This window comes from Pimephales promelas, chromosome 7 (assembly GCF_988280905.1).
Source record: "Pimephales promelas chromosome 7, fPimPro1.hap1.1, whole genome shotgun sequence".
Classification (NCBI taxonomy): domain Eukaryota; kingdom Metazoa; phylum Chordata; class Actinopteri; order Cypriniformes; family Leuciscidae; genus Pimephales; species Pimephales promelas.
The window spans coordinates 17,444,222-17,455,765 of NC_142775.1; the positions used below are offsets into that span (position 1 = coordinate 17,444,222).

Sequence of the window (11,544 nt, forward strand, 5' to 3'; positions counted from 1 at the left end):
GTCGGTTTTTTTTCTGGTCGAAATTTTGATTTTCGATATCTCAGCTCTAGAAGGGTCTAGAGCCTCCATTTTTGCACTCAGGTTTAAGTCGCATGGACCTTTATCAGAATCCAGAGTTTTGAGAAGATTGGAGAAACTTCATTTTTCACCTGAAAAAAAAAACAAAAGGGGTACCACTGTCATTTTTTTTTCCGGGTCGAAATTTTGAGTTTCGATATCTCAGCTCTGGAAGGGTCTAGAGCCTCCATTTTTGCACTCAAGTCTAAGTCTCATGGCCCTCTATCAGAATCCAGAGTTTTGAGAAGATTGGGAATACTAAATTTTTCGCCCAAAAAAAAAACGTAAGGGGTAACACTGTCGTTTTTTTTTTTTCTGGTCGAAATTTTGAATTTCGATATCTCAGCTCTGGAAGGGTCTAGAGCCTCCATTGTTGCACTCAGGTCTATGTCTCATGGCCCTCTATCAGAATCCAGAGTTTTGAGAAGATTGGGGATACTTAATTTTTCGCCTAAAAAAAAAACGTAAGGGGTAACACTGTCAATTTTTTTTTCGGGTCGAAATTTTGAGTTTCGATATCTCAGCACTGGAAGGGTCTAGAGCCTCCATTGTTGCACTCAGGTCTATGTCTCATGGCCCTCTATCAGAATCCAGAGTTTTGAGAAGATTGGGGATACTTCATTTTTCGCCCAAAAAAAAAAACGTAAGGGGTAACACTGTCGTTTTTTTTTCTGGTCGAAATTTTGAATTTCGATATCTCAGCTCTGGAAGGGTCTAGAGCCTCCATTGTTGCACTCAGGTCTAAGTCTCATGGCCCTCTATCAGAATCCAGAGTTTTGAGAAGATTAGGGATACTTAATTTTTCACCCAAAAAAAAAAACATAAGGGGTAACACTGTCGTTTTTTTTACGGGTCGAAATTTTGAGTTTCGACATCTCAGCTCTGGAAGGGTCTAGAGCCTCCATTGTTGCACTCAGGTCTATGTCTCATGGCCCTCTATCAGAATCCAGAGTTTTGAGAAGATTGGGGATACTTAATTTTTCGCCCAAAAAAAAAAACGTAAGGGGTAACACTGTTATTTTTTTTTCAGGTCGAAATTTTGAGTTTCGATATCTCAGCAATGGAAGGGTCTAGAGCCTCCATTGTTGCACTCAGGTCTATGTCTCATGGCCCTCTATCAGAATCCAGAGTTTTGAGAAGATTGGGGATACTTAATTTTTCGCCCCAAAAAAAAAACGTAAGGGGTAACACTGTCGGTTTTTTTTTCGGGTCGAAATTTAGAGTTTCGATATCTCAGCACTGGAAGGGTCTAGAGCCTCTATTGTTGCACTCAGGTCAATGTCTCATGGCCCTCTATCAGAATCCAGGAGTTTTCAGAAGATTGGGGATACTTAATTTTTCGCCCCAAAAAAAAAACGTAAGGGGTAACACTGTCGTTTTTTTTTCTGGTCGAAATTTTGATTTTCGATATCTCAGCTCTGGAAGGGTCTAGAGCCTCCATTGTTGCACTCAGGTCTAAGTCTCATGGCCCTCTATCAGAATCCAGAGTTTTGAGAAGATTGGGGATACTTAAATTTTCGCCCAAAAAAAAAAAACGAAAGGCGTAACACTGTCGTTTTTTTTTCGGGTCGAAATTTTGAGTTTCGACATCTCAGCTCTGGAAGGGTCTAGAGCCTCCATTGTTGCACTCAGGTCTATGTCTCATGGCCCTCTATCAGAATCCAGAGTTTTGAGAAGATTGGGGATACTTAATTTTTCGCCCAAAAAAAAAAAAAAACGTAAGGGGTAACACTGTCATTTTTTTTTCGGGTCGAAATTTTGAGTTTCGATATCTCAGCAATGGAAGGGTCTAGAGCCTCCATTGTTGCACTCAGGTCTATGTCTCATGGCCCTCTATCAGAATCCAGAGTTTTGAGAAGATTGGGGATACTTAATTTTTCACCCAAAAAAAAAACGTAAGGGGTAACACTGTCATTTTTTTTTTTTGGTCGAAATTTTGAGTTTCGATATCTCAGCTCTGGAAGGGTCTAGAGCCTCCATTTTTGCACTCAGGTTTAAGTCTCATGGCCCTCTATCAGAATCCAGAGTTTTGAGAAGATTGGAGAAACTTCATTTTTCGCCCGAAAAAAAAAAACGAAAGGGGTACCACTGTCGTTTTTTTTTTTCGGGTCTAAATTTTGAGTTTCGATATCTCAGCACTGGAAGGGTCTAGAGCCTCCATTGTTGCACTCAGGTCTATGTCTCATGGCCCTCTATCAGAATCCAGAGTTTTGAGAAGATTGGGGATACTTCGTTTTTCGCCCGAAAAAAAAAAAACGAAAGGGGTACCACTGTCGTTTTTTTTTTTCGGGTCGAAATTTTGAGTTTCAATATCTCAGCACTGGAAGGGTCTAGAGCCTCCATTGTTGCACTCAGGTCTATGTCTCATGGCCCTCTATCAGAATCCAGAGTTTTGAGAAGATTGGGGATACTTAATCTTTCGCCCAAAAAAAAAAACGTAAGGGGTAACACTGTCGTTTTTTTTTTTCGGGTCGAAATTTTGAGTTTCGATATCTCAGCACTGGAAGGGTCTTGAGCCTCCATTGTTGCACTCAGGTCTATGTCTCATAGCCCTCTATCAGAATCCAGAGTTTTGAGAAGATTGGGGATACTTAAATTTTCGCCCAAAAAAAAAAAAACGAAAGGCGTAACACTGTCGTTTTTTTTTTCGGGTCGAAATTTTGAGTTTCGACATCTCAGCTCTGGAAGGGTCTAGAGCCTCCATTGTTGCACTCAGGTCTGTCTCATGGCCCTCTGTCAGAATCCAGAGTTTTGAGAAGATTGGGGATACTTAATTTTTCGCCCAAAAAAAAAAAAACGTAAGGGGTAACACTGTCATTTTTTTTTCGGGTCGAAATTTTGAGTTTCGATATCTCAGCAATGGAAGGGTCTAGAGCCTCCATTGTTGCACTCAGGTCTATGTCTCATGGCCCTCTATCAGAATCCAGAGTTTTGAGAAGATTGGGGTTACTTAATTTTTCGCCCCAAAAAAAAAACGTAAGGGGTAACACTGTCGGTTTTTTTTCGGGTCGAAATTTAGAGTTTCGATATCTCAGCACTGGAAGGGTCTAGAGCCTCCATTGTTGCACTCAGGTCTATGTCTCATGGCCCTCTATCAGAATCCAGGAGTTTTCAGAAGATTGGGGATACTTAATTTTTCGCCCCAAAAAAAAAACGTAAGGGGTAACACTGTCGGTTTTTTTTCGGGTCGAAATTTAGAGTTTCGATATCTCAGCACTGGAAGGGTCTAGAGCCTCCATTGTTGCACTCAGGTCTATGTCTCATGGCCCTCTATCAGAATCCAGGAGTTTTCAGAAGATTGGGGATACTTAATTTTTCGCCCCAAAAAAAAATGTAAGGGGTAACACTGTCATTTTTTTTTTCGGGTCGAAATTTTGAGTTTCGATATCTCAGCTCTGCAAGGGTCTAGAGCCTCCATTTTTGCACTCAGGTTTAAGTCTCATGGCCCTCTATCAGAATCCAGAGTTTTGAGAAGATTGGAGAAACTTCATTTTTCGCCCGAAAAAAAAAAAACGAAAGGGGTACCACTGTCGTTTTTTTTTTTTCGGGTCGAAATTTTGAGTTTCGATATCTCAGCACTGGAAGGGTCTAGAGCCTCCATTGTTGCACTCAGGTCTATGTCTCATGGCCCTCTATCAGAATCCAGAGTTTTGAGAAGATTGGGGATACTTAATTTTTCGCCTAAAAAAAAAATGTAAGGGGTAACACTGTCATTTTTTTTCGGGTCGAAATTTTGAGTTTCGATATCTCAGCACTGGAAGGGTCTAGAGCCTCCATTGTTGCACTCAGGTCTATGTCTCATGGCCCTCTATCAGAATCCAGAGTTTTGAGAAGATTGGGGATACTTCATTTTTCGCCCGAAAAAAAAAAATGAAAGGGGTACCACTGTCGTTTTTTTTTTTCGGGTCGAAATTTTGAGTTTCGATATCTCAGCACTGGAAGGGTCTAGAGCCTCCATTGTTGCACTCAGGTCTATGTCTCATGGCCCTCTATCAGAATCCAGAGTTTTGAGAAGATTGGGGATACTTAATCTTTCGTCCAAAAAAAAAACGTAAGGGGTAACACTGTCGTTTTTTTTTTCGGGTCGAAATTTTGAGTTTCGATATCTCAGCACTGGAAGGGTCTTGAGCCTCCATTGTTGCACTCAGGTTGTACTGCCCATTGTGAGAAGAGGTATTTGGGTTTTGAGTTTCTTGTGTTTTGTCCACTCAGAGTTTCCGTAGCTCAGTTGTTCTCATAACATTCCCCCTGCAAGTCGATCTCCAGAGTGTTAAAGTTTCTGAACTGTCATTTCGGTCTCTGACGAATATCTGTCTGTAAGTATTTGTTTCTTAGAGATCTTAGCCTACTTTTGATATCCTATTTAGTCATTTTAGCATTTTTCTGTTTGTAATTTGCAAGGAAATATGTGACGCTAATTGCGTTAGCTTCTCTATGGCGTTTTCTATGTAAATTAGCATTGTGCTATTTGTTTGCCATACAATCGTGATTTGAAAGTTTAGTTATTTCTAGACTACATATTTATTTTTGTATTGTATATTCTTCATATTGAGATTGTAATATGCTTTTCTTTGTTTTTGTATGTTACAGTTTTACAGTCCTTTCAGTAAAACACCACAATACAGCAAGAAGCTTCTGGTACTTTATTGGAAACTGTTAGCTATCTGTAAAACTAGTTTATGCACACTAGTGAAGGCAGAATAGTAAAAAGACACATGGAAAGTCAGCCAAAAGTCGACACGGAAGACAACACTGCTGTCTCTGATCGCCAAAGTTCAGCCAGCAACGTTGGTGACCTGTGGGAAACGAGCTCGAACTGTTCCAACAACTCACGCGCTAGTAAGCGGTCACACGCCAGTCAGCGGTCACACACCAGTCAGTGGTCTAATGCAAGTGTTTTGGCTGCTAGAGCACGCGCTAAAGCAGCAGCCGCTCAAGCAAAGGCATCATACGCTGAACGAGAAGCAGAGGTGTTAAAAGAAAAGGCCCACATCAAGGCTGAGGCTACAAAAAAGAAAGCAGAGCTCAGCGCTGACCTCCTCAAATTGCGTCTACAGAGTGCAGCTGCTGCTGCCAACGCCGAAGCAGAGGTCCTGGAAGCAGCCGCTGGGGAAGAAGGTGGAGAACCCTGGTTTCTAGAAAGCAGCGACAAAGTAGTTGACTCCATACCAGCTCCACCTCCGCAGACTATTAATCGCTCTAATTACCCTCAAGCTAGCACAGTGACACTTCCAGCAGCTCAGCGAGTGAAATACAGTGGCGATATTGAGCAACATAAAGATAAAGAGCATAACATATCAAACAGCGAGATTAGTGAATATGGGTTTCAAGAGCTACCAGTGACGCATTCTCCACAGTATGACATCAGCAGTGGAGCAACTCATCCTTATGCCCAAAGCTCGTTCAAAAATGCCCTTTTCACGTCCCACTCACAGTATCCTACCCCAGCTACTACAGACCACAGATTTCAGCAACATCTAATGAACCAGTCAGTTCCTTTGCAGCCTAGGCTGACGTCACCACGCCCTGTACCCAGTGCAAACGAGTCCAATTCCCCAGCCACATCGGACTTAGCCAAATATTTGGTACGCAGAGAGTTGGTCAGCTCAGGGCTCCTGACGTTTGATGATAAGCCTGAAAATTATTGGGCTTGGAAGGCATCCTTTTTGAACGCTACAGCAGGTCTCTATTTATCCCCAAAAGAAGAGTTAGATCTCCTCTGCAAGTGGTTAGGCCCCAAATCATCAGATCAAGCCAAACGATTAAGGGCTGTGCACACTTACGATGCCGCAGCTGGTGTAAAAATGGTATGGCAAAGACTGGAAGACATCTATGGGTCCCCTGAAGCGATCGAGAATGCTCTCCTGAAAAAGTTGGAAGATTTTCCCAAAATCGCAAACAGAGAAAACGGCAAGTTAAGGGAGTTAGGTGATCTCATCTCAGAGCTTGATGCTGCCCGGGTAGATGGATTCCTGCCTGGTCTGAGTTACCTAGACACGTCCCGGGGCATCACACCCATTGTTCAGAAACTCCCATTTCACCTTCAAGAAAAATGGATTACCACAGCATCTTACTATAAAGAGCAACACCATGCTTCATACCCGCCATTTCCCGTTTTCGTGAAGTTTGTGTGCGACAAAGCTAAAACTTTAAATGACCCAAGCTTTGCTCCCTTGCTTTCTACCAGTGGTCCAAGTGTTTGTAGGCCTGAAAGAATGATCAAGCCCAATTTCAAAACCGCAGTATCTGTTCGAAAAACTGAAATACTTGCTCCAAAAGGCAATCGTGAATCCTCTGACCAAAAGGTGGTTGACCCGGATAAACTGTGCCCGCTCCACAATAAACCACATTCCCTTCGCAAGTGTCGTGGTTTCAGAGCAAAGACTTTGGATCAGAGGAAAGTCATTCTGAAAGAATTGGCCATTTGTTACAAGTGCTGTTCCTCCGTCAACCACATGGCAAAAGATTGCGACGCAAGTGTACATTGCAATGAGTGCAAAAGTGACCAACACGTTACCGCACTGCACCCTGGACCACCAACCTGGAAAACGGAAACTCCAGGATCTGAATCTCCTAACGTGCATGGCGGGGAGCAAGCAGAAAGTCCTATACGCGCCATTGTCTCCAAATGTACTGAGGTATGTGGAAAGGGTAACAGCTCACGCTCATGCTCCAAAATCTGCTTAGTAAACATTTATCCTGTTGGGCACAAGGAAAAGGCAGTGAAAGCTTATGTTGTCTTAGACGAGCAAAGCAATAGGTCTTTAGCAAAAACAGAATTCTTTGAGATCTTTAACGTTAACACAGACACCAAAATTTACACTCTAAAGACTTGTTCAGGCGTAGGAGAGACAAAAGCACGCCAAGCTGACGGGTTCATTCTGGAGTCTCTTGATGGCAACACTAGCGTCCGGCTGCCCACATTAATCGAGTGCAACATGCTCCCAGATGATCGATCTGAGATCCCCACACCGGAGGCTGCAAGACAACACGCTCACCTCAAGCATTTGGCAGCCAAGATTCCTGATTTGGACCCTAATGCTTCAATACTGGTCCTCCTTGGTCGGGACATACCAAGACTGCACAAGGTCAGAGAACATTACAACGGCCCTCACGATGCTCCTTACGCCCAACGCCTCGACCTCGGCTGGGTGATAATAGGTGATGTTTGCCTTGGAGGTGCTCATGTGCCTAGCAATCTCAGTGTTTACCGCACATCAGTGTTGATCAATGGACGCACATCTCTGTTGGACTCTTGCACCAATTCATTCCATGTTAAAGAAAAGATTCTGAGCTCTGACGGCCTATTTAATTCTGGGAACATGTGCAGCTTGATGGACATAGATGAAAATGACTGTCTAACCAACAAATTGTTCAAGAGAACCCCACATGATGACAAACCTGCCATGTCAGTCGAGGATGAACTCTTCTTGGAGATCATGGATGAACAAATGTTCATGGACGAGTCTAACAGCTGGGTGGCACCACTGCCCTTCAAAACGAATAGACACAGATTACCCAACAATCGAGACCAAGCAGTCAAACGTCTCAACTCACTGCGTCGAGCGCTTGACAAAAAGCCCCAAATGAAAGAACATTTCTTGAACTTCATGGAAAAAATGTTTGAGTCAGGACATGCTGAACCCGTTCCGCCACCCACCAAAGATCAAGAGTGTTGGTACCTACCGTTTTTTGGTGTGTACCATCCACGCAAACCTGATCAGATACGGGTAGTGTTTGATTCTAGTGCAACTTACAAAGACACGTCTTTGAACGATGTTTTGTTGAGTGGTCCAGACATGAACAACACACTTATTGGGGTCCTTTTGCGCTTCCGAAAAGAACCTGTGGCAATAACTGCGGACATACAGCAAATGTTCTACTGTTTTGTCATTCGCGAGGACCACCGCGACTTTGTGCGTTTCCTGTGGTACGAAGGTAACGATCTCACAAGGGCAATCAGAGAGTACAGGATGACCGTACATGTGTTTGGAAATAGCCCGTCTCCTGCCATAGCTATATATGGTCTCCGGAGGGCGGCGCTGGCCACACAGGATGAGTACAGTGAAGAGGCCAAACAGTTTGTCCTTAAAAACTTTTACGTTGATGATGGACTGGCTTCTTTTTCTTCAGACGTTAGCGCCATTCAAACTCTGAAAAGTGCCAAAGAAATGCTGGCGGACTCTAACATTCGTTTGCACAAAATAGCCTCCAATAACCCAGACGTAATGGAAGCATTTCCATCTGAGGAACGTGCAAAAGAACTGAAAAGTCTTGACCTTGGTGCAGAGCCTCTGCCCTTACAGAGAAGTTTAGGGCTTAACTGGGACTTGCAACATGACTGTGTCACCTTTCTCGTATCAAGAGAAGACAAGCCGTTCACAAGAAGAGGCATCCTTTCTGCTGTTAACAGCTTGTACGATCCTCTTGGGTTTGCTGCCCCCATCATCATGCAAGGTAAAGCTCTCATTAGAGAATTGTGCTCAGAGAACTGTGAATGGGACACTCAATTGCCAGCAGAAAAAGAGGCACTATGGAAATCTTGGAAAGATTCGCTTGTAGACCTTGAGAAACTTCAAATTCCTAGACAGTATGTGCACACGTCACTGCAATCTACCTGTCAAAGAGAGTTGTGTGTCTTTGCAGATGCTTCTACATCAGCTATTTCAGCGGTTGCATACCTCCGAGCCATAGATTCTGAAGGTCAAGTCCACGTAGGCTTCTGCATGGGCAAGTCCAAATTAGCTCCTAGACAAGTCCACACAGTACCTCGCTTGGAGTTATGTGCTTCCGTTCTGGCGGTGGAGTTAGCAGACATGTTGCTGAATGAACTTGACATAGAAATTCACAATGTGAAGTACTACACTGACAGTCGAGTAGTCTTAGGCTATATCAATAACATCAGCCGAAGGTTCTATGTCTACGTAGCAAACCGTGTTGCTCGCATCAGGAAGTCATCCGATCCCAGTCAGTGGCACTTTGTGAGCACGGAAATTAATCCTGCCGATCATGGAACACGACATGTGCCAGCTTCCTTATTGAGTTCTACAAATTGGTTCACTTGTCCCAACTTCTTGAGGGAAAGAGATGGAGAGTGTCCTGTGCAGCAGAATGACTTTCAGCTTGTTGAACCCTCCACGGACATTGAAGTCCGCCCACAAGTCTCTACGTTTGCAACTACAATCGTGGCAAATTCACTCGGGTCACACAGGTTTGAGCGATTCTCCAGTTGGAAACGCCTCACTCAAGCTATAGCGAAGCTCATTGAAAAGGCCAGATCTATCTCAAAGGCTACTGATTCAGATGAAGCAAAGATGGACGCTTTAATTCAAGCAAAGTTAGTCATTGTCCGAACTGTTCAAGGTGAGTCCTTTGAAGAAGAATTGAGAACTTTGAACAAAGGCGAGGACATAATAAAACACAGCCCATTGAAGAATCTCAATGTGTTTTTGGACAAGGAAGGTCTGCTGCGAGTAGGAGGACGTGTGACTTCTGCTGAAATAACTCAAGAACAAAGTCAGCCTATTGTGATTCCGAAGAAGCATCACATTGCTGCCTTGCTGGTCCAGTTCTACCACGAACAGGTTGCGCATCAAGGCAGACATATCACTGAAGGAGCCGTCAGGTCTGCTGGACTGTGGATCCTTGGAGGAAAAAAGTTGGTTTCAAATCTACTCAACAAATGCACAACCTGCCGCAGGTTAAGAGGGAATGTTCAACAACAAAAAATGGCAGACCTTCCGGCTGATCGTCTTTTCCAATCTCCTCCTTTTACACATGTCGGAGTAGATGTGTTTGGACCGTGGAACATATGCATCCGTCGTACAAGAGGTGGAGTGGTAGAAAATAAACGATGGGCAGTAATGTTCACCTGTTTGGTCACACGAGGAGTTCACATCGAGGTTGTGGAGTCTCTCTCTACTTCAAGTTTCATAAACGCGCTCAGAAGGTTCCTGGCCATAAGAGGACCCACCAAACTTTTCCGTTCAGATTGTGGAACGAACTTTGTAGGAGCATGCAAGGAGCTTCAGATAAGTTCAGACCCAGAGCTTCAATCCTACCTCAAAAAGGAGGCATGCACTTGGAAGTTTAACCCACCTCACTCTTCTCACATGGGAGGGGTGTGGGAAAGAATGATTGGTGTGGCTCGACGTATCTTGGATGCTATGATGCTGAAGGTTCATTCTCCAAATCTGACTCATGAAGTACTTGTGACGCTCATGGCAGAGGTAACAGCCATAATGAATGGTCGTCCATTAGTACCTGTGTCATCGGATCCTCAACAACCTGATTTACTGACTCCGGGGGCTCTTCTCACTCAGAAAATCTGTCCCGCTTCTATTCCTCCTGGGGACTTCGATCCAAAAGACTTGTACCGGAAGCAATGGAAACAGGTGCAAAGTCTGGCTAACTCATTCTGGAAACGATGGCGAGAAGAGTATCTTGCTACCATTCAACCAAGAAGAAAATGGCAAGCAGATCAACCAAACTTAGCCATTGGTGACGTTGTCCTCTTAAAGGACTCTCAGGTCAAAAGAAACGAATGGCCTACTGGACTTATTGTGAACACTTATCCTGGGAGAGATAAAAGAGTACGTAAAGTAGATGTCCGCATAGTTAAAGAAGGTACTCCTAAGGTGTACTCAAGACCTGTTTCGGAAATTGTGTTATTAGTAAAGGGTTAATAGTGTAATAGTAGTATTCCAGGCGGGGAGTGTACTGCCCATTCAGCCCGTTCTCATCCTTTAACGTCATATAGAGCGCTATATGACAAAACGGCGCTATACTACGCTAAAGGCACCCGTTATCGTTAATATAACACGCGAACCCAAGACGTTATAAATCCTTTAGCGTGAATATGACACGTACACCCTACCCCACACCTAAACTTAGCCCTCACAGCACGTGTTATATTAACGATAACGGGTGCCTTTAGCGTAGTATAGCGCCGTTTTGTCATATAGCGCTCTATATGACGTTAAAGGATGAGAATGCGTTGGCCCATTGTGAGAAGAGGTATTTGGGTTTTGAGTTTCTTGTGTTTTGTCCACTCAGAGTTTCCGTAGCTCAGTTGTTCTCATAACATTCCCCCTGCAAGTCGATCTCCAGAGTGTTAAAGTTTCTGAACTGTCATTTCGGTCTCTGACGAATATCTGTCTGTAAGTATTTGTTTCTTAGAGATCTTAGCCTACTTTTGATATCCTATTTAGTCATTTTAGCATTTTTCTGTTTGTAATTTGCAAGGAAATATGTGACGCTAATTGCGTTAGCTTCTCTATGGCGTTTTCTATGTAAATTAGCATTGTGCTATTTGTTTGCCATACAATCGTGATTTGAAAGTTTAGTTATTTCTAGACTACATATTTATTTTTGTATTGTATATTCTTCATATTGAGATTGTAATATGCTTTTCTTTGTTTTTGTATGTTACAGTTTTACAGTCCTTTCAGTAAAACACCACAATACAGCAAGAAGCTTCTGGTACTT

General features: G+C 43.3%; 1 protein-coding gene across 1 annotated transcript; it reads left to right on the forward strand.

The window, feature by feature from the left end:
- Positions 1-4,170: 4,170 nt before the first annotated feature.
- Positions 4,171-10,800, forward strand: LOC120488619 (uncharacterized). The gene is made up of 2 exons (XM_089133149.1): positions 4,171-4,373; positions 4,648-10,800. The coding sequence occupies exon 2, from the start codon at positions 4,737-4,739 to the stop codon at positions 10,740-10,742; it is 6,006 nt and encodes a 2,001-aa protein (XP_088989275.1). The 5' UTR covers positions 4,171-4,373; positions 4,648-4,736; the 3' UTR covers positions 10,743-10,800.
- Positions 10,801-11,544: the final 744 nt, after the last annotated feature.

Coding starts and splice junctions, on each gene's coding strand:
- LOC120488619 (XM_089133149.1), top strand. CDS start 4,737: ATGCACACTAGTGAAGGCAGAATAGTAAAAAGACACATGGAAAGTCAG.